The sequence below is a fragment of the Natator depressus genome, chromosome 24 (genome assembly GCF_965152275.1).
Source record: "Natator depressus isolate rNatDep1 chromosome 24, rNatDep2.hap1, whole genome shotgun sequence".
Lineage (NCBI taxonomy): Eukaryota > Metazoa > Chordata > Testudines > Cheloniidae > Natator > Natator depressus.
The window spans coordinates 5,916,694-5,936,574 of NC_134257.1; the positions used below are offsets into that span (position 1 = coordinate 5,916,694).

The following is a 19,881-nucleotide window of genomic DNA, read 5'->3' on the forward strand; positions in this document are numbered from 1 at the left end:
TGCGGGGGGAACAAATTACAGCTTTTCGACCAGCAGCACCTCCAGCCCCTGCTCTGCTGCCTCTTGGTACAGTAGATGCCTCAGCCAAGATTGAGACTCCAGCGTGCTGAGTGCTGCAGCCACATAGGGCGAAACTGTCCCGGGTCCCCACTGAGCATCCAGTCTAGATAAAAGGTGGGAGGGGAGAGATCATTGGCAGAGCCAGGAACAGAACCCGGCTCTCCCACATCCACTCGACTACACGGCTGCTCTCAAAAATGACTACAGTAATGGATCTAGCTACTCTTGCTTGCCCCAGTACTGCTAGTCCAGGGGGGTAGGCCAGTACGATGCGGCCATGTGTGTTAGAGACGCGGGTTGGGACACTGGCCGTTGTAGCTTCCCCCCTCCGCAGGCACAATATCTGGGCGCACTCACCCTCCTGAAGAAGTCGTTGTGGATCACCCTCAGCAGGTGGATGGACACCTCCGTGTTCTTCTCCAGCTGCTCCAGCTCACACCTGACCACCTGGCACCAGGAGTTGCTGCAGTTCTGCAAGGGGAGCAGAGGCAGGGCCATGAGCGCCACACTCCAAACTCGCGCCAGCCAACCCCACCATCACCTTAGGCAAGTACAAGTGAGACGGCTGAGGATGTCTCTGCCAGCACTAGGACATAGCTGGTTGAATGGCAAAGAGATCACTGGGGGGCACCTAACTCCCACTTGCCCGCAGTGGTGCTTAAGCTTCTAAGGCCTAGAGCCTCAAAGAGGTGCCACAAGACCCCTGAGGCTCTGCGCCCTAAATACCCAAGAACTTCTCTAGCATTTTAGCTAGCCGCTGCAGTGCAGACGCCGTTATACTGCTCCAGGGGAGCTTTCTACTGGTCTAGCTGTTCCCATGCGGGAAGGGGAATAAGCTATATGGCACCTTTATACCGGCATCACGATGTCCACTCTCGAGGTTGGCCTGGTATAGCTAAATCACCATGGCCACATCTATACGTACAGTGCTGCCTGGCCCAGCTGTACCAAGCCCGCTGCGGCGTCTGGTGGAGACGCTCTATGCCGCTAACAGACCGTTAAACTGGTATCAACACTGGTTGCAGATCAGGCCCTTTAGAAAATGAGACTTAGATGTTTTTGAACAATGTCACCCCCTAACCATTATCGTTTTGTGGGGGAGAGGCGTGGCAGGGCATAGCAACAGCAGGGGGAATTTGAGGCCCAAACAAATTACCTGAGCTGGAATTCAGGCAGGACACCAATACTCAGGTGCTCTTTGCCAAGGTGTTGGTGGCAGAAGTGGTGTCCGCCAGCTCTTCAGATGAGCACAAGCTGCCACTTTGGCTTGGTTGAGTTGGATAGCACCTCCGGTATTCCACAGCCACCGGCTTCAGCTCTGCTGACACCCCTCCCCCCACCCTCCCAGGGGAGAGTACCCCCTTCTGCATGGACTGTCCCAGTTTTGGCACACCCAAGCTTTATTTGGGGGAGGTGTCCCCTCCAAGCATGGATCAAGCCCGTCCCTGCTTCATTTGAGGTCCCTGTGTGACGGCAGTAGGGCCGCTGGCGCTGCCTGATGGTGCCATGCCACTCACCAGTCTGTCTGCCTGCAAGAGATCTTCAGGGTGAATAGGAATCACTCCAGCCTGGCTCCGTAGCGTCGCCTCCGTCAGGTTTTGCACGACACAGGTAACCTTGAATGAGACAGCACATGGCAGTGTGGTCACTACAGGGCCTGGTACAAGTATGGACTAGAGGGGGGCTGTGGGGGCTGGCGCTGAACAGACAGACAGACAGCCCTTTGCAGGGCCGGGGATCCTACCAGATCTGCCCCCTTTTCTCTTTTCAATTATTTGAGGTGCAGAAGCACCAACGATGGAGAGCAGCAGAGAACTTGACCCATGAGCCCATTCAGCCCATGCTCCCAGCTGGAGCTGAGCGGGTCTAGCAGCTGCTCGCACATGGGGAAGGGCTGAGGGCTGGCCCGGGGGGAGAGGACTGCGCCTGCCTCTGTCTCGCAGGCCAAGGACTCACGTTGTCGGCGATGATGCGTGTGATGGAGAGGAAGTAGCTGCGCCGGAAGGCCATGGCAGGGAGGTACATGCTGACGGAGAGGTTCCTGACCGCGTAGCAGCCAAGGTTCTGGACCTGTAGGGAGATGGGAGCAATGCTGTTCAAAGGGCAGGGGCCAGCTCCTCGTAGTGCCAACCCTAAGCAGCCACCCAGCCTCAGCTTGAGGTCTATGCACCAGCTGTCCAAGAAAGATCCTGGAACGGCCCAGAGGAGATCGCCTTCGATTGTTTGCTCTTGAGGGGCAGGGCCAATTGGCTTATGTATTTGTACAGCACCTAGCACCTGCTCCGTGACAGCTCGACGCTACGAGGCTCTATGCACCTTGCTAGACAAACCCTCCATTGGAGCCCTGGGCTCGGTTCATTAAGGCGATCCCACCCCAAGGTGTTTCGGATGGGCGAGCCCTGGAGTTCAAAGACCCCAGAGCTCTCCAAGGGGCCATGCTTTACTCCTAAGGGGTCCCCTCTCTTCCAGGTGGGGTTTTCCCAGGGGCATGTCTGGAAGGGGATCCGACGTGATCTAACCCCAGCCCCAAGAGCTGTTGTAGGGCCCCCCGCACCCCAACCAAGCCCAGAATCTGCTGGAGCCATCCCCCACTGCCTCGGTATCTTGGGAGGAGCTGCTCCTTCCCCACAATTGCTGGTACCTTGATGGTGGTCTTGAACTCCGGCCCGACGCTGCTGGAGAAGGTGCCCGCTGGATGCACTTCGTAGCGGTTCAGGATGGCCTCGCTGCGGGGACACGGCATGACTGGGGGGTGACGTGGTGCAGAGCAGATCGTCCCCTAGTGCCCGGACCCTGCTGTCTCCAGACACCCCTAGCCCCCATATCACAGGGGCTGCTGGGGACTGGGGGACCCTGCACTAATTTGGGGGCAGGGGAGCACTGTCAGAAGAGTCCCTACTAACCTGGTTTGTGGGGCAGGGAACCCCTGATTTATCCCCTGGGAATGGGAAGGAGCAACAATGTGTCCTCCTGCTGGGGTTGATCAGTTGCAAACAGGCGCGTTTGGGGCTGGGGTTCAGGCATCTAATTGGCCAGGAAGCCAAGTCTGCAGGAATCTCTTGGCCACTTTTTCCCTGGGGCTTGGCCCTCGCCCAAGCCATTTGGAGACTGCTTGAGATTCTGGGAGCCCCTAGTGGGTGGATGGATTTCCCTACGCCTACCAGCAGCAGGGCCAGACTGGGGAGGTAGCACATGATCTATTAGCTGCCCCCCCCCCCCCCGCCATCACCTTGGACTCAGCATCGGGGGTCCCCTCCCCGCCTGCAATGAGAGGGGTGCCCCAGCTTAACTTACAGTGCACCTTCAAACCGGCTTAGTTCTACCAGTGCAAACAGCTGGGGTGGGAACGCTCATTGGGGTTCAAATCAGGATTAATTCGGAACAGGTCTAAACTCAACCACACGCTCTTAAACCAGGTTGAGAGCCTCTACAGACACAGGGCTTAACTAAACCGGGTTGACTTCACCTCTGTAAAGCTGTGCCAGTTTCTCGTGTGGACAAGGTCGGGTTCTGGCTGCTTTAATCCCATGACAACACTCCACCGCCACCTCTCGCCTCTCTGCCTGGATCAGCTTCCCCCAGACAGGCTCACCTGGAGAGGAAGAGGTCGGGCTCGTAGCTGACGTAGGTGAAGGGCTGCACTGTGTTATCGTGTAGGGTCTCGTTCATTTCGATGCTGTCGCTGGGAGGAAGAAGAGCGGATCATTACAGCGGCCAGCTCACGTACCCCACCCCAGTTCCTAGCAGCTGCCCAGCCTTGGTGAAAGGCTCTGTTCCTGGTCAGATCTCTCCCACTCAATAGGTGAGAGATTTAAGGCAAATGCCCCCTTTGCATTTCTGAATCAGATGCTTGGCCCATCAGGGCCAGCCAGGGCTGATGTAGGAGGAACAAACGGGGACAATTGTACCAGGGTCCTGAGCCCCCGCCCCCAAAAAACAATCTGTGTAAAGAAAAACATGGGAGCGGGTGGGCTCCAGCCAACATGATGTCCCGGGGGCCGAGATTTCTCTCCTCAAGCCTGGGGCCAGCACCTGGCCTCCAGCAGCAGCTAACGTGTGATGCTGAGCTCCCCCAGGCCGGATGAGGATTGGCGGTTCTCCTCACCACCGCCCCTCGCTATCTTTACTCTCCAAGCCCCTCTGCGAGGCAGGGCCCAGCTCCACACAAGCTTTTCGGCGCCGAACAGCCACTGCAGTGGTGCCAGTGAAATCCGTGGGCGTTAGGACCTTCGCTACCTCTGTGGATCTGGGCCCAAAGTGACCTGCCTGAGGAGCCTGTGACTGAGCGGGGAATCGAACCCAGCTGTCCCGCGTCCCAGACTGGCGCCTTGTCCGCTCCTTGGTGGCGATCAGCTGACACATGGAGGTGTGACACACACACCCCCACCAACTAGCCTGTTAGCCCAGCGGGCCGGGGAGGGTCAGTTTGGCCGGCCGCTCTTACCTGCTGGCCGTGAGTTTCAGGTGCGCTCGGTCGAGCAGGAAGGAGCAACTGAACTCGAACTCGAGCAGGAACGCCACCTGGGGAAAAGCAGAGCTTTCAGCCCAGCCCCTTGCCTGGCCTCGGCTGCAACCTGGCATGGGCCATGCCCAGCACTGGGGGGGACATGGAGACGAGAGCACTGGGTGCAGGAGGGGATAGGCGGGAGGGGGAGGTCCTGTTTTCAGCAGCCGCTCCAGTCTCCAAGGCTCCAGTTTGCTGCAATGGTGTCAGTGACAGCGGTAGCAGGGGGCAGAGCTAGTTGTTAGGTCTAATTATTTCCTCTGCCCTCCCTTGTTCCAGCTGCTTCTCCTGCCAGGCATGTGCCTCTGCGTCCCACTAGCTCCAGCCCCTTTCCTTCCTGCCCCCGCCTGGCCGCCTGCCAGATCAACTGCCACGCCCGGCGGGCTCAGGAGCGCCTTGGGCCACAATGGGTTAATAAGCCAGCCTGTCACCTGCGTAAACCAAGGGGGGGCACAGAGGACAGTTTCATACCCCACCCTCCCAGCAGCCACTGAATCCCCCCTGCACCAGCCTGCGGGGGAGAAGAGTAAGGACTGGGATAGCGGGGGGAGGGGGGCCGTAGGTGGGATTGAGGGGCATCGGCAGAGGTGGGAGGTGGAACCCAGGGCTGGAAGAGCAGGGGGCTGCGGGTGGGATTGAGGGGCATGGGCAGAAAGTGCAGGAGGGGGCTAAGGCTGGAACAGAAAGGAAGCTACGGGTTAGGAAAGCAGTTGGGGGGGGGGCACGAGCCAGGCTCTCGGCCCTTTAACCAGCCGTACGAATTGACTAAGCGCGAAGACAATAAGGGCTTCGGCCAGACTCACCTTTGCCATGGACCTGAAGACGGGGTAGCTCACGCTGCAGGCGCGGGTGTGCGGGGAGGGGGCACTGCATTCCACCTTCACCTGGGTTTCCCCCTGCGGGAACAGAAGACCCCTTCACCATCTCTGCTCCCTCCCTCCATCACCGAGCCGGGCTGGATGGGCCCGACCTCGCCCGGGCTGGAGGCACGTATGGGACTGGGAGGACCAGTGCTCCAGCCCAGCCCAGCCTCACTTCTGTGCGCTGCCCTCCGCAACGTGCCATCCCTTCCCCGCCGGTCCCCCGCCTCCAGCCCCTGCGACCCACCTTGAGCGAGAGGCTGGAGAAGTGGAGGTTTTTGGAGAACCCGAGCTTGAGGCTGGCGTTGTAGGCATTTTCCTTCTTGTTCTCCAGGACCACGTCCACCAGAACCTTCCTCTTCCCCTTGCGGATAACGTGCGGCTTCTGCCTGAAACGGGAAAGGCGATGACAATTCAGCGTCAGACCGGGGGGCAGCTTTGGCCAGGCAGCTGCTGCGCCGTCCTTCCCGGGGCAGTGAGACATGCCTGGGGCGAGGCCTGAGCCCGCAACCTCGTGATCTAAAGCCCCTGCTACCTCAGCTGGAGAGCTCATCCTCTGGCTGGGACTGACAATCCTCTATACACAGACTGGCCTCTAGAGGAGGACAAAGGGCCACCATTTTCTGCATCCATCTCCACGCGTCCTTTAGGGCTCGCAAAGCTTCCTGCGGCTCGGGCGAAGCCAGGCTCAGCGCAGACAGTGCCTGGGCCAAGGGCCCCTGTAAGTCCGTGGGAGAGCTGAGAATAGACCCCAGGCCGCTCTGTTCCCAGGGTTGCCATACCTGGAGCCGGCGAGATCCATGCTAGCCTGGAGCACCAGGTCTGTGACGCACTCATTGTCCTCTCCGCAGTCCTTGAAGAAAGGGATCTGAAAGCAACGGAGAGGGGTCACTGTTGGCCACTGGGCGCTGGGCTGTTATCCGACATCAGCGTGGGGCGGGGAGGCTGTCTGCAAGGCGGCCGGCTCGCGCCCGTGGCTGGAGTAGATGAAGAGGATTCGAGCTAACACATTTTGCCCCACCTAACTCAGTCTGCCCCATCCTCTTCCTCCCGCAGAGCCTTCAGCAGCAGGGCAGTTGGGAGACGCACGGGGAACGCTCTGAGCCATAGAGTTTAAGGCCAGAAGGGATCATCTCATCTGAGCTCCTCTGTGTCACAGGCTGGACCCGCCCAGCACCCGCACACTCAACCCAGCCGCTGAATGTAGACCCAAGTATTACAGCGCACAGGAGACTAGATGACTAGATTTCAAACCACACCAAGACTGCCAGAGTCTAGAACTGAGCGCCCCACACACCAACGGAGAATCTAGAACCACACGCATGAGTCTAGAAGAGCCCACAGGCTACTGGGATCCATTTCCCAAGGGCACCTTCCGATGTTAGTTTCGTCCTCCACATCTCTCTGTGGTTTTGGAGGCGACCCCGCCCCTTTCTGCTGTCTACAGAAGGTGCTATCCAGCCCCCAAGGCAAGTGCCAACTGCAGGGAAGGGGAAGCAAGGTTTAAAGTGGCCGTAACGAAAGCCTTGCCCAGGTCCCAATCCCAGGAGGTGGGATCCCGGACGCCCAGCAACACAGCGGCTTGTTAATGACCCGGAGCAAAGGGACAGGTCAAGGGCTCACCAGCTTCTTAACAGTGGTGGACGATCTCTCATCCAGCACGGGGCCTGGGTCAGAATCGCTCAGGGCGAACTTCACCATCATGCTGACCGGCCTCAGGTAGTCCGTCGTGTCCTGCTGGGAGGAAGGAACCTAGGCTAGCTTTTGAGACGGGATTCCTTAGCCACCCACCGTCCCCTGGGGAGGATGCCAGCTTTGCTTGAGACCCGCTGGACCCCATGCTTCAGCAAGAGGGTCTGGAAACACTTCCCCCAGGGCATTATGGGATTGAGGAGATCAACTTCCTCCGAAGCATCCTATATTAGCCATAGCTGGAGGCAGGCTAGCTTGGCTAGGCCAATGGTGGGATCCATGTAACTGGAGGTGACGTGACTTACAGGTCCCTAAGTGGCCTGAGACTGGCCCTTCTCTCCCCGGGCCGTACTCCCGTAGCTGGGAACAGCAGGGCTCTCCAAGCTGGGTCCCCCTTGTTATAAAAGAGGGGACTGTCACCCGGGCATTCGCTGGGAGCCTGGAACTTGCTCCTGCTGTGGTCCAAAATAACCCACATTTGGTGATGCTGCAAAAGGCCCCCGTTGGAGCAGTGTCCTGGAGCGGGCTGGACCCCAGAATCAGGAGGCTTGGTGGCTGGCTGAGCCCCTGTGACACGGACCATTTTCGGGCTGCTGAGGCTTATGTTTAATTGTATTTACTGAATCATTCGTTATGCTAACGGGCCTGGAGCCCAAGCCAGGCCTCATGATTATTTTAAGTCTAAATCCAGAACAAGTCAATAAATAACTCCCGGGCCAGGTAGCTCAAAGATGGGATCAGTTGCAGGAGGAAACCCAAATAGGAGGACAAATGCTCTGATCCCGGGAGGGAAGGACAGCGCCCCCCATTGGGCAATGGCGTGTAGAGCAAGAAGGATCAGGCAGTCCTAAGGGAGGCAGTGTGATCTAGTGGGTAGAGCACCGGGCTAGGGCTCAGGAGACCTGGAGCAAGATGCTTCCCCGCTCTGTCCCTCTGTTTCCCCTCCCACTCTTTCGACTGCCAGCTCCCAAAGGGCAGGGACCGTCTCTCGCTATGGGTCTGTCTACGCTGCACGACTGCAGCACAGGCAGACAGACCCGTACCTGAGCCGGCTCGGGTAGTAATAGCAATGAAGCCGCAGCCAGGTCCCTGAGTACGCACTTGATCCGCTAGCCGGTGTTTGCTGGCAGATAACCCCTCTGCTTGCAGTGCAGCGTAGCCTCGGTCTGTGTGCAGCAGGGGGCGCTGTTGTAATACTGATGCTGTACAGCAGGAGGCAGGATGCTCCATCCCTCCCTTCCTACCCCTCCCATAGCGCCCCCTGTACTCACGATCACGTGGAAGGGGAGCGGCTGGCAGGCTGCCTTCCCCACGCTGGCTCGGAGCCGCTTCTGCACCAGCTTCTGGGAGGTGTCGTCAAACACGGCCCTGGTGCCGAACTTCCGGTCATCCAGAGACACGCTGTACTTGATCCCTGCGCCGACAAGGGGGCGGAGTCACTCCGGAGTCCCGGCACTCGCCGCGGGCCCACGGCACCGCGTACAAAGCCGGGGGCGGGTGCCGGGGCCCCGCGGCACTCACCGAAATGCCTGTCCCCCCGGCCCGGGGACCTGGAGGAGGCGCGGAAGCAGACGGTGGCCGTGACGCACACAGAATCCTTGCCCTGCCTCTGGCAGTTCTTCTGGAGCACGTTGATGGAGGTGGGGTTGACGGCCAGCGAGGCGTTGACCTGGACGATCCTCCGCGACCTGGCCCCCGGGGACCACACGTTCAAGACCCTGGATCCCTAGGGTGCCCCGGCCTCTCACAGGGCCAGCTCAGCCCTCCCTCTGCATCGGTTTGTCCAGCCGCAGGGGAAACGAGCACACAGGGAAGCTAGAACAGGACACTCGGTTCTTCATGCCCGGGTCCTCTAGGGTACTCAGCCCCCCTAAAGAGGCCTGAAGGTGGGTGGAACTGCCCCCCGCCCCGCGAGACTCACCCCTGCACTGGGAGCCTCCCTCCACGCCTCCTGCCCTGCATTGGCTAAGGCAGCGTGGCTTAGTGGTTAGCGCACTAGACTGGGCCTCAGGAGACCTGCCTTCTATTGACCAGACCAGCCGCTGGGCGACCTCAGGCAAGTGACTTCCCCCCCCTCTGTGCCTCAGTTTCCCCATCTGTACAATGGGGATAACGACCCTGAGCTCCTTTGGAAAGTGCCACGACCATCGGCTGGTCCGACGCACTCGCCACCTGTCCCGCTCGGCCCCTCCGTGACGCGGGGGAGCGACTCACCGCAGCACCACGGCAGCTCCCTGGGCCCCGACAGCCAAGTCCACCAGCTCGTCCCCGTCCAGGTCCATCTGCCCGTCCACGCTGCGGCCGAAGTAGCTCAGACTCGGGTGGAGGGACAAGGCTTCGATCCGCTGGCGGGTAAGTGGGGAGTTAGTCACAGGTGGAACAACGGCCTGGGCACCACAGGAACACCCCAGTTTAACTCATTCTCCCCAGAGGCAGCGTGGGCTAGTGGTTAGAGCACCGGACGGGGACTCAGGGGGCCTGGATTCTATTCCCAGCTCTGTCACTAACCTGCTGGGTGATCTGGGTCAGGCTACTGTCCTGTTCTGTGCTTCAGTTTCCCCACCCATCCTTTGTCTGGCAAGCTCTTTGGGGCAGAGAGCATCTCAAACTAGGTGTCCATGCAGCACCCAGCATAATGGGGCCCTACCTTCTGGGCGCTCCGATGTAGTAATAACAACAGCCTAAGGCCCATTAGCGCCAGCCCCCTGGGGAGCCAGCAAGATGTTCAGGGAGATCCAGGCTGCTCTGACTTGTGCCAGGCACTGGACCAGCACCCAGAGAACCCCCAAGGTAGCTTTAAGCCCACCCACCCTCCTCCCCCAGGAGCTCCAGCTGGGAGATCCCAGAGTCTCTGCCTGGCCAGCAGGTAAGAATCCCTGTTGGTGTTTCTAAGCCTGGAGCCCTGTCTCTTTCCCAGGGCAAGGGGACATGGTCACCTCCTGGGACACCCAAAAACTGCCCTCGCTGGACCAGACAAGCTGCTGCATGATGGGCAACCCCCCAACCCGACTCTGTGCTGAATCTGAGCGCAGGAAAATCCTTTGGCACCCCAAGGGGTCTAGCCACAGGGCAAGCGAGTGAGTCGAGAGGATTTTGGTGCCATCTGCCACCAGGGGGCAGCTCAGTCACAAACAAAACCCCACGGCTCTTTATTCAGCCCTCACTCCTAACACCACCCTGCAAAATTGGGGCTAGCTAATTCCTCCCCCAGTGTCCCCCCATGTGGGACCCCTGCAGCAAGGGCCCAGATCCTCGCCTATGGAAATCAATAAGAGTTAGGCACCTAAATACTCTTGAGCATCTGGGCCCAGATATTGAACACGGGATGGTTTCCTGGGAATTTGTCGGGACTGGTGGTGGAGGAAAGGTGCCTGTGGCAGGTGGGCGGAGGGAGGGTCTAGTGGTTAGAGCCGGTGGGACGGGGAGGACTCAGGACTCTTGGATTCTGTTCCCAGCACCAGGAGGGAAGCAGAGGGGGGCGGGCACCAGGAGTCAGAACTTCTGCGTTCTGTTCCCACCCCTGCCACTGACTTAGGCTATGACTTGGGGCACGTCATGGCCCCTCCCGGTGCCTCAGTTTCCCCATCCGAAAAATAGCGGTTATCATTACCCAGCTCCCTTGAGGATAAGGGGCAAAAATACTTTAATTAATTAATGTTAGCAAAGCACTTTGAGCTCCTCAGGGGCTAGAGATAGCTGTAAACCTGGCATGACATTATCCATCCATTATTAACATCATTTAACCCACTTGTTTACAGTAGGTCCTAGTGTAATGGAAGGCTTGATTTTAGGATCATACCAGTCTCTGGAACTAAATCCTCCTTAACAGGGCTGGGTTATTTCTAAAGAGCTGCAGCCCTGGCCAGGCACCCACCCACTCGCCCAAGTGACTGACCTGCTGGTACTGCGGCAGGATGGTGCCCCGGGCGCCATGGTAAACGTACACTGCTCCCCTGTGGTCATCCTCCAGGGGCGCTCCCGCCACCACGTCGTTAAAGCCGTCGTGGTTGAGGTCGGGCACGGCTGCCAGGGAGTAACCGAAGCGAGAGTCCTGGGGCTTCTTGGCAGCATGCAGGGTCCCGCTGAACGTCAGGAGCAGCTGGGGTGTGGGGAAGGAAGCGAAAGGGCCTTTACGCCCTCCAAGCCCAGATTCAGCCTCCCTCTGCACCTGCCCGGCCCCCGGCCATGTCTACCGGGAGCCTTTGAGCATGTCGCCCTCCTGTGGCTAGCCCTAGCAATTACAACAGCCCACTACAGAGTTAGCCACTCCCACTCTGTCCTGTCCTGCCCTCCCCCGCCCCACGAGGGGCGGCAGAACCACATCTAGAGGCCCAGGAGCCTGCTACCAGAGCTGGTCTTTTAGCTCAGGACGTAGAAACCCGTGCTTTAAAACGGAGAGGCCCCAGGTTCAATCCCCCCTGCCGACATCCCGGGGTATGGTGTTAAAACGGCAGGAGCAGAGCTACAGCAGAGAGCATGTCTGTTTGCGGGGTGCAGGGTGGGGGTCTGCTTCTCTTCCCCCTCTGCAGGCTTGCATTCCCATTCCTTCCCCCTGGCAAACCAGCAGGACAAATACCCCACCCGCCCAGGGAGACAGGTAGGGTGGGCGCTGGAATTTACCTGGCCGACTTTGTAGATATAGACCCGGCCTGTTTCTTTGTTCTGACCTCCCAAGTACATTGGGGCAGCGACCAGCAGGACGTCCGTGATTCCGTCCCCATTCACGTCCACAGGACACACTTCGCTACCAAAGTACGAGCCAATCTGCAAAGAGGGTAGATTGGGGCGGGGTGGGGGTGGGGGTGGGGGTGGGGAGGCAGCAAACCCTCATCTTCCTGCCTCCCCAGCATGCTCAATGCCAGCCTTGCTCTCTGCACCGCTCAGGCCTTGTCTACACCCAGATGTGGCCTCAGTTTAACAACTGGTGCTGAATTAACTAAAGCTGGAACTGGTGCCAGAAGCCGTGTAGACGCTCTGTTTAAGCCAGACATAAACTGGTTTAACTTCAGTTGATTCTGAGTCAAAATGGGTTTGCACAGATTTAGCTGACATCGGTTTAAAACAAATCAGTTAAAGCAGTTCCACTTCCTCATGCAGACAAAGCCCCAAACTAACCTGCCCCTCTTTGGGAGATAATGGTTGGGAAGGGGGGGTGGAATGGAATGGAAAACTGCATTATAATGTTCAGCCACTAGGTGACACTGTGTGTAACTTTACCAGCACGAGCCAGAGCAGCCGTAAATGTATCCTCATGAGAAATCATCTCTGTGTATGTGGCATTAATGGGGGCAGAAAGGGGTGTATCATTCAGAGTGATGCGTCACCACGAGCGGGGCGACCCCCTTTTTTATACGCTCGCACGTGCAATGGTGCACGGTGGGAATTTTTCACCGAATGCTTTTTTCCCGGAACCCCAAACCTGGTCCTGAAGCAGGGTCGGGCTCAAGGAAATCTGACTCGAAGACCGTGTGTGTGTGTGTGTGTGTGTGTGTGTGTGTGTGTGTGGCGGGGGGGGGGGTGTCAGCATTCTCCCAGCATTCGCTGGCCTTTTCCAGCTTTCCAGTGCCAAGTGGCTTTTCAGTCTGACGTTTAAGCTGATTAGAGCGGAAAAAAGCTGGGGCAGAGGGCAAAATGGAAAGGCAATGTTTGGATGGCCCCGGAAGGCAGAAAATGGCAGGTTTCTGGTTTGTGGCTATTTTTAAGAGTTCATCCCAGTTCGAGATGGGAAAAAAACATCGACCTCTCAGAAATATTCCTGGGCTGGGGAAACTGTCTCCTGCCCGGTTCGAACAGCCCGCGCTTTCCGCCCTGCTTCTGTAACTCATCCCCGATGCCACAGGCTCTGGATTCACAGGCAAGTCACGGGAGGAGCGGAGACAGACTAGAGAGACAGGCTCAGCCCAACCCCATCCTGGCTGCCCGGCCCCTACCTGCTCCCCAGCGAGGGCCTGGGATATGACCACCCGCCCGCTGTTGCTCATCTCGAACAGGATAACCTTCCCCTTGTGCTTAAAACGCGGAGCCCCCGCCACGTAGAGACACTTCCCGTTCCGGAGCCGGACCGAGGAGACTGCGTAACCTGTCACAGAGAGAGGGGGACCCCGTCAGCTCTGCCTCTGGCACCCTGAGACACTCTACACTGCAGAGAACATCAGGGCTGTTCTACAGGGCAGGCCGTGGGTTCCTGGGACGGGGGGCAGGCAGCTGGCCAGTCTTGGGGTTTGGTAGGCTGACACAGAGAAGTGGGTTTTACTGATCTGTGGCACTGCTTCCAGGGGCGTTACTCTGAAGATGACCCTTCCAGAGAGAAGAACGGGGCAGGAACTGTTTCTTTGGTCTGTGTTTGTACAGCGCCTTGCACCATGGGCGGCTGCAAGGTGCCACCATAATGCAAATAAAAAGAAATTAACAAGACAGTGACTAAAGGCACAGAGTTGTTCCCCGGCCTAGTCCTCTAGAGCCAGCCAGCTCTCCTTTTCCTCTGGGGCCCATGGAGAGATGTGTTTCCCATGCATTGTTCCCCCTGCCCCAGATTTTCCGGGGCCGTCCTGACTTTGACAGAACCAGGGTATGGGCAGCCATGGGGCACATGCCTATCAGAGCTGGTACCTTGCCCACTTGTGTCACAGAAGCCAGCTGGCAGCTAACAATGGCTTCCAGACCCAGCAGGGATTGTCCTTTTGTTCTGTTTATACAGCTCCCAGCGCCAGGGGGTCCTGGCCCATAACTGGGGCTCCCAGGCGCATCCACAATACAAGTAATAAATCCCACCGGCTTAGGGCCCAGTTTTCAAAGCCATTTAGGCACCTAAAGATGCAGGTCAGCGCAGAGAAGGATTTTCAAGAGTATCTACGTGAGTTAGGCACCTAACCCCCTCGGGAAATTTGGCCCTTGTGTTGGGCCGGGCAACCTAGAGGAGATGGGATCTACAGCCCATTACTGAGCCCATTACAGCCCCTTGAGACATTCCACGCCCTGCAGCCCATGAGACATTTCTAACCCATGTGCCCTAGGCACTTGGCTCCTCCCCCAAGGGTCACATAGAAACCCAAGGCTGCTCAGCCCCGGGAGAAGAGGGCTCGGGCTGACGGCACCACCTCACCTAGGTAGGCCGCGTGGTTCTTCAGCTCCAGCGGAAACTCCTTCTCGAAGGCTTTCCGGGACAGGATGACCCGGCCGTGTCTGCTCTCCTTGAGGACAGCCCCATCCCAGTCGTACGCCCCCACGGTGCCAAAGAGGATCCCATCCTGGCAGGGGCATGGAGGAGAGAAGATGGGAAACAGTGATGTCTCTGTTACGCCAATCCCTTGGCCACGAGCCCAATTTACATTCCCCTTTGCAGGTCCCCCGGAAGACAGTCAGTGCCTTGTGCTGCTCCTCAGTGGAAAGGGGATTCTGATGCACAGAGAGGAGAGGCTATTAGGATAACTTTCCACTTCTGCAATTGCTTTCTAGAGAAGTCCCTTGTAACAGAAGCAGGCAGTGACTGATATAAGGAGACAACGTGGTCCAGTAGTTGGGACACCTGACTAGCCTGCAGGCGGCCTGGGTTCTCTGGGTGACCTTCTGCAGGTCTCTTCCCCTCTCTCTGCTCCTGTTTCACTTTTGTCTCGTCTCTTTAGATGGTAAGGCCTCCAAGGACAGGGATAGCCTTTGAATGTACAGCGCCAAGCACATTGGAGGTTAATTTAATCTGCCTCATTGCAAAGGGATGGATGATATGATTTTGAGATCCCTTCTAGCCCTGCATGGCTAGGCTTCTGTAAGCCAACCGGCAGGAGCCTTACCTCCAGCAGGTGGGTTGAGAAGCCGATCTGGGACATCTCCAGTTCAAAGGAGCTTTCATTATATCCATGCGTCCCTGGTGGGGAGGGGGAGAGAGAGACAAAATCAGCATCATTTCTGGTAACACAGCGCAGGAAGATGGCCAGGGACATTTAGCTATGAATGCTTACATTTGTCCTGGACCCTTCTAACAGGATGCAGGGCCAGGAATGGCCGCTTAGCTCTGTAGAATGCTAAGGGGGAACTGGAGAAAGAGGGTCCATGTTTCAGGGAGGACCTAGCTTGGTGTGGGAGAAGGAGGTCAGAAATGGCTCAGATGTGACACTGGCCTCTCACAGCATCGTGTAAAGTTCTGTTTTCTCCTACACGGCTCCCACTGCTGGCCCTGCTCCTGGCTGCTGTCCCGGCTGCCGGCCCCGTGCCCGGGATCCTGGCTGCCAGCCCCACACCAGGGGACTCTGCTGCTGGGCCCAGTCCCGGCTGTCAGCCCCAGGTACCAGCCGCCGGCCCCTGGGACTCCGCTGCGGCCCCGATCGCAGTTACCTTCGAGGCTGAAGATCCTGTCCCCTAAGGCGTCCACAATGTCGTTCAGGGCCGCCTCGTCGCTCACGTTGAAGAAGTATTTCTCATCGGGGTCGCTGGCGATGTACTTGATTTCATTGATGAAGGAGTGGGGATCCTGCTGTCGGCGCATGTAGTGACCTAGGACCTGAGAAGCCAGGGCTGTTGAGGCTTGTGTCACCTTCACCTGGTTACTCACTGTCTAACATGGCGCACTCTGAAGGGGTCGGGCAAGAGCCCCGCAACTTGAGCTGGTTGGAAAATGTGTTTTTCCCCCTCTCCCAGTGGAAAATTTCAGTTTGGGAAATTGCCACCAGAATGCCTCATGGGAATTGTAATTCAGCTGCCTCTTGTTCCCATTCTCCTCTATAGGCCAGGGTCACTGGTTGGACTACATCTCCCAAGATGCACCAGTCTACCCTCTTCGAGGAGGCAGCTGCACCATGGGAGTTTTTGGCCATGGTGGAACATGGGAAATGTAGTTTGGCTGCCTCCTGCTCCTCTATAGGTAGGTTTGGAAGGATTAGTTTTTTAGCTAAATGTTGGTAAACGTCAACTTCCCGAAACACACACAAACGAAGAAAAAAATTATTTCCATTGATAATAATTGAAATTTACAAATGGGCAAAGTAAGAAAAATGTTGCCTGAGAACTTATTAGCATTAGATTTAGGGCTATTTACTTCGTAGAGTTTGAGATGAGATGTTGACAATTTGTGTTTTAATCTTTATAAAGCTGTCACTTTTTCAGTCTCAAGGTCATTAAATAATCATTTGCCTGACCCCCACATTGTCTGACCCCTCCCAATGTCCCACAACTGTGAACGTTTAAATGGCTAAAAATTAGAAAAGTGCTTCAAAACAAACATTGTTATTATCGTCAAAAGTATAAAAACTAAAAATTGAGTTTGGCCAAGCCCATGTATTGGCTGACAGTCACTGGGTGGACTACATCTCCCATGATGCACCACAGTCTTTCCTCTTGGAGGTAGACGTTGCGTCATGGGAGTCCCTGGTCATGGTGCAACATGGGAAATGTCGTTCAGGTGCCTCATGTCCCCAGACTCCTCCATGGGCCAGGCTCCCATATTGAGAAGAGTTGATACAGGAAGAGAAGGGAGGTTTCCCCAGATAAAATTCCCCACCACCATCAACCGGTCCAGAGCATGAGACTCAGACAAGCTGGGCTGGAGCATTCAGACAGCACTAGCCCATGCCCCAGCCACATCGAGTCCCTGGGCGCTGCCCACTCACCGCAATGGCATAGCGCGTGATGTTGCGTTTCTCGCATTCAGCCAGGGCCTCCGGCAGCTCGTCCCCGTCGTGGGACTCACCGTCTGTCACCACGATCACCAGTTTGGTGGCTCCTTCCCGGCCCCCCCGCTCCGGGCTGAAAGCCTCCGAGCTGCCACAACAGAGGGAGAAAACAGAATGAGGTTCTAGCCCTGGCTGAGGCAGGGTCAAACACTGTGAGAGGCCCAGTTCCTAACCCTGCCCTATAAGGTGCAGAGGGGCTTCAGCCTCCAGGGCCCATTCAGGCTGCCAGTGAGTGGATCAATTGTGGTGGTGGACCCCACTGTGCTAGGGGCTGTACAAACCCCCAGTGAGAGCCCTGCCCTGACAAGCTTACAATCCAAAAAGAACAGACAAAAGGAGAGAGGGGAAACTGAGGCAGAGAGAAGGGAAGCAACTCACCCAGGGTCCCCCAGCAGGTCAGTGGCAGAGCTGGGTGTAGAGCCTGGGTCTCCGGAGCCCCAGCCCAGTGCCTTCTACGCCATGCTTGAACCGGGCCGAGACCCAAATTTCATTTCCACATAGCAGCATGCAGCTCTCCTTCTGCAAACCCACCTTCAGGCCAGCTCTGCACTGCAGCTGGGGCTCTGTCGGTCAGGAGGTGTGATCCCCCAACTGACCCAGTTGTGCTGGCAAGTACCCTCGCAGCAGACACCGCTTATGCCAGCAAAACTGCACTTTGGTCACGGCAGTTTGCTTCATTCAGGGAAGGGGAGAGGATGTGGGAGAATAACCTGGACGGTGGAGAGGAATATGGGGCCCCGGAATGTCATGTTCGCTGGAGCCCCACCCCGTCATTTCTGGAGAGATCAGTAGTTAATTTACTCAGACATGACTGATGTTTTGGGTGCCCCCCGAGCTCGGGGAGCTGGTACAGTTGCCTCCTGTTAGCCCTGATAACAACCATGCTAGCAAAAGCCCAGCTTTACCGATACACGCCGCGTCTACACTAGGAGAGCATTGCTGGTGTAAGATACTGATCTAGCTACCCAGGGCAAAGCGCTCCTGGCACGCACAGGGCTTCAGTCATGTCTTGTCCCAGAGGACGGGGAAAGAGTGTGTTTTCATAGGCTGATCCCTGGAAATCTGTACCAAAGGTCCTTCTACACCCCCCCATAATACCTGATTCCCTCCCAATCTTTTAACACATTCATCCTCCCCAGCCTCCTGGGAGGCAGAGTAGCGCTATCATCTCCACTTTACAGCTGGGGAAACTGAGGCACAGAGCTGCTAAGTAACTTGCCTGAGGTGACACAGGGAACCAAGCAGGGACTTGAACCTGGGTCTCCCCTATCCCGGGGGAGTAGTACTCTTCCTCTCAGTAGCCACTGTCTACTCTCCAGTTGGAAACAGCAATCCCATTACCAGCCTCCCACCAGCTTTCCCCAGGACCAGGCTCAGCTCCCAAGAGGCCTGGCGCTGCAGCCCCGCTACAAACCACCCTGCCTCTCGCTCTCGCCTCGGGCGCTTCGCCCTGGCGCCATTAGTGCACGCCACGGGACCAGCTGTCCCTTTAATGAAATCTCTGCCCACACAGACCCCTCCGAGTCTGACTTCTACACCCACATTCCCTTCCAGGGCTCCACAGACTCAGATACGGGCAGCCGGGGGAGTTTGTTGATCCTGATCAGCAAGGACCAAAAAAGACCTCAGAGGATGCAAAGGGTTAGCTTTGGGGCTGGAAGAGAGCTCTGCGAGCCGTTCAAAGGCCACACACTTAAGATGCCTGACGTTCAGTGTGTTGGCATCTGCTAGAGGTGTCTTAACAACGAAATTCCTGTCTTAACAAAGCTAAGGCAATTAAGAGATGAGTGAGGACTTGCCCTTCCTGGGCTGAATTTCTCCTTCCCCGCACTGTTGTGCTGAGTTGTTAACAGTTGTACTCCACCCCTGAGCTGGCTGCATTTCGGTGGCGTCAGTTTGTGCCGGGCATTGGGATCCCAGAGCTGTATAAGCACCAAGATACTTTGCCATCGTCTCCCTGCAAGAGGCCCCCTTTTCTCTGGTTCTGCCTGGGGAGTAAATACCACGAGAACAGCATCTTCCAGGGTATCTAGGAACTTTCCGCTTCTGGAAATTCACCCCAGAATGGATATGGCGCTTAGGCAGCTAAGAAGTGCGGAGACCACAGTTAAAAATCCACACGCCCAGCTCCCATGACAAATCCCTGCCGCCACTCCCCCTACCAGGCCTTGTGGATAGCGAACGCCGTGCGAGTCTCCCGGCCCTCCTGCCGGCTGATGTTCTTCGCCGCCTCCACCACTTCCTCCGCCGTCTGGTAATCGCAGAGGCTCCATTCGTGGACAGCTTTCTCCCCGTACTGCAGCACCGCCACCTATAACAGAGAAGCCACGTTCAGTGGTGCTACAGGGAGCTCGGGGCTAAGCTATCCCTTCTGCATGCGAAGGCTGGGGTAGGAAGGGCAGTGGATTGGGAGTTGAGAGACAAGGGCTCAGTCCATGGCCTTCAGCAAGTCAGTTGACCTTCCCCTTGTGGGTGTATTGAGGACTGTGTTGGAATTGCAAGCTATCGCTTTAAGAGCAGCAGAGGGGATGGGGGTGTTCCTGCTTAGAGGGCTCGGTAGCAAAGTGTGGGAGCAGCGTCAGTCAGCACAGCAGGCAGCCAGTTTGAAAAGAGCCCACTTACAGCACGGTGGGGTGAGTCATGTGTCAGTGAATTAGGGAGCAGCCTGTTTTGTCTCTCTCTGTTTTGGGGTTATTGTTCTGAATTCTAAGCAATAGTCACGTTACACTGCAACCTGCCAGCAGGAATATTTATGTTTCTATCTAACGTGTGTGTGTGTGTGTGTGTGTGAGAGAGAGCGCTAAACAATGTGCACTGAAGGGTTTCTCTGGTTGCAAACGCGGGGGGCTAGGAGATCGGCTGAGGGTGAGAGGCAGCAGGAAGCCAGGAGAAGCAGTTGTGAGAATGATTTGGAGGGCAAGATGAGGCAGCTTGTTGGGCACAGAGCTCGCTGGAGGGGCAGACGTGGCATTGTCTGAGCAAGGAAACTGCCTGCTGTTTGTTTCTGCCACACTCGGGAACAGAAGAGAGGACTCTGTGGACATATTTTTGTGAAGAAACATGGGTAGCACTGAATTCTTATCCTGACAGAACCCGCCCTGCA

The 19,881-nt window shown here is 57.0% G+C and overlaps 1 protein-coding gene across 7 annotated transcripts in view; it reads right to left on the bottom strand.

The window, feature by feature from the left end:
- Positions 1–19,881, bottom strand: part of ITGA10 (integrin subunit alpha 10) — a 61,568-nt gene that overhangs the window by 4,264 nt on the left and 37,423 nt on the right. For 6 of the 7 annotated variants that reach the window (XM_074938945.1, XM_074938944.1, XM_074938948.1 and 3 more), the window contains 21 exons: positions 18,941–19,089; positions 16,716–16,866; positions 15,445–15,610; positions 14,904–14,977; positions 14,219–14,363; positions 13,047–13,195; positions 11,737–11,880; positions 11,012–11,215; positions 9,331–9,461; positions 8,638–8,804; positions 8,388–8,530; positions 7,048–7,161; positions 6,207–6,292; positions 5,672–5,813; positions 5,368–5,460; positions 4,505–4,581; positions 3,653–3,742; positions 2,702–2,786; positions 2,017–2,130; positions 1,578–1,676; positions 418–531 (listed from right to left, as the gene is read on the bottom strand). In XM_074938945.1, coding sequence (XP_074795046.1) covers positions 418–531; positions 1,578–1,676; positions 2,017–2,130; positions 2,702–2,786; positions 3,653–3,742; positions 4,505–4,581; positions 5,368–5,460; positions 5,672–5,813; positions 6,207–6,292; positions 7,048–7,161; positions 8,388–8,530; positions 8,638–8,804; positions 9,331–9,461; positions 11,012–11,215; positions 11,737–11,880; positions 13,047–13,195; positions 14,219–14,363; positions 14,904–14,977; positions 15,445–15,610; positions 16,716–16,866; positions 18,941–19,089 — 2,637 coding nt within the window. The remainder of the gene's footprint in view (positions 1–417; positions 532–1,577; positions 1,677–2,016; positions 2,131–2,701; positions 2,787–3,652; positions 3,743–4,504; positions 4,582–5,367; positions 5,461–5,671; positions 5,814–6,206; positions 6,293–7,047; positions 7,162–8,387; positions 8,531–8,637; positions 8,805–9,330; positions 9,462–11,011; positions 11,216–11,736; positions 11,881–13,046; positions 13,196–14,218; positions 14,364–14,903; positions 14,978–15,444; positions 15,611–16,715; positions 16,867–18,940; positions 19,090–19,881) is intronic. The other variant, XM_074938943.1, reaches the window with a different exon arrangement.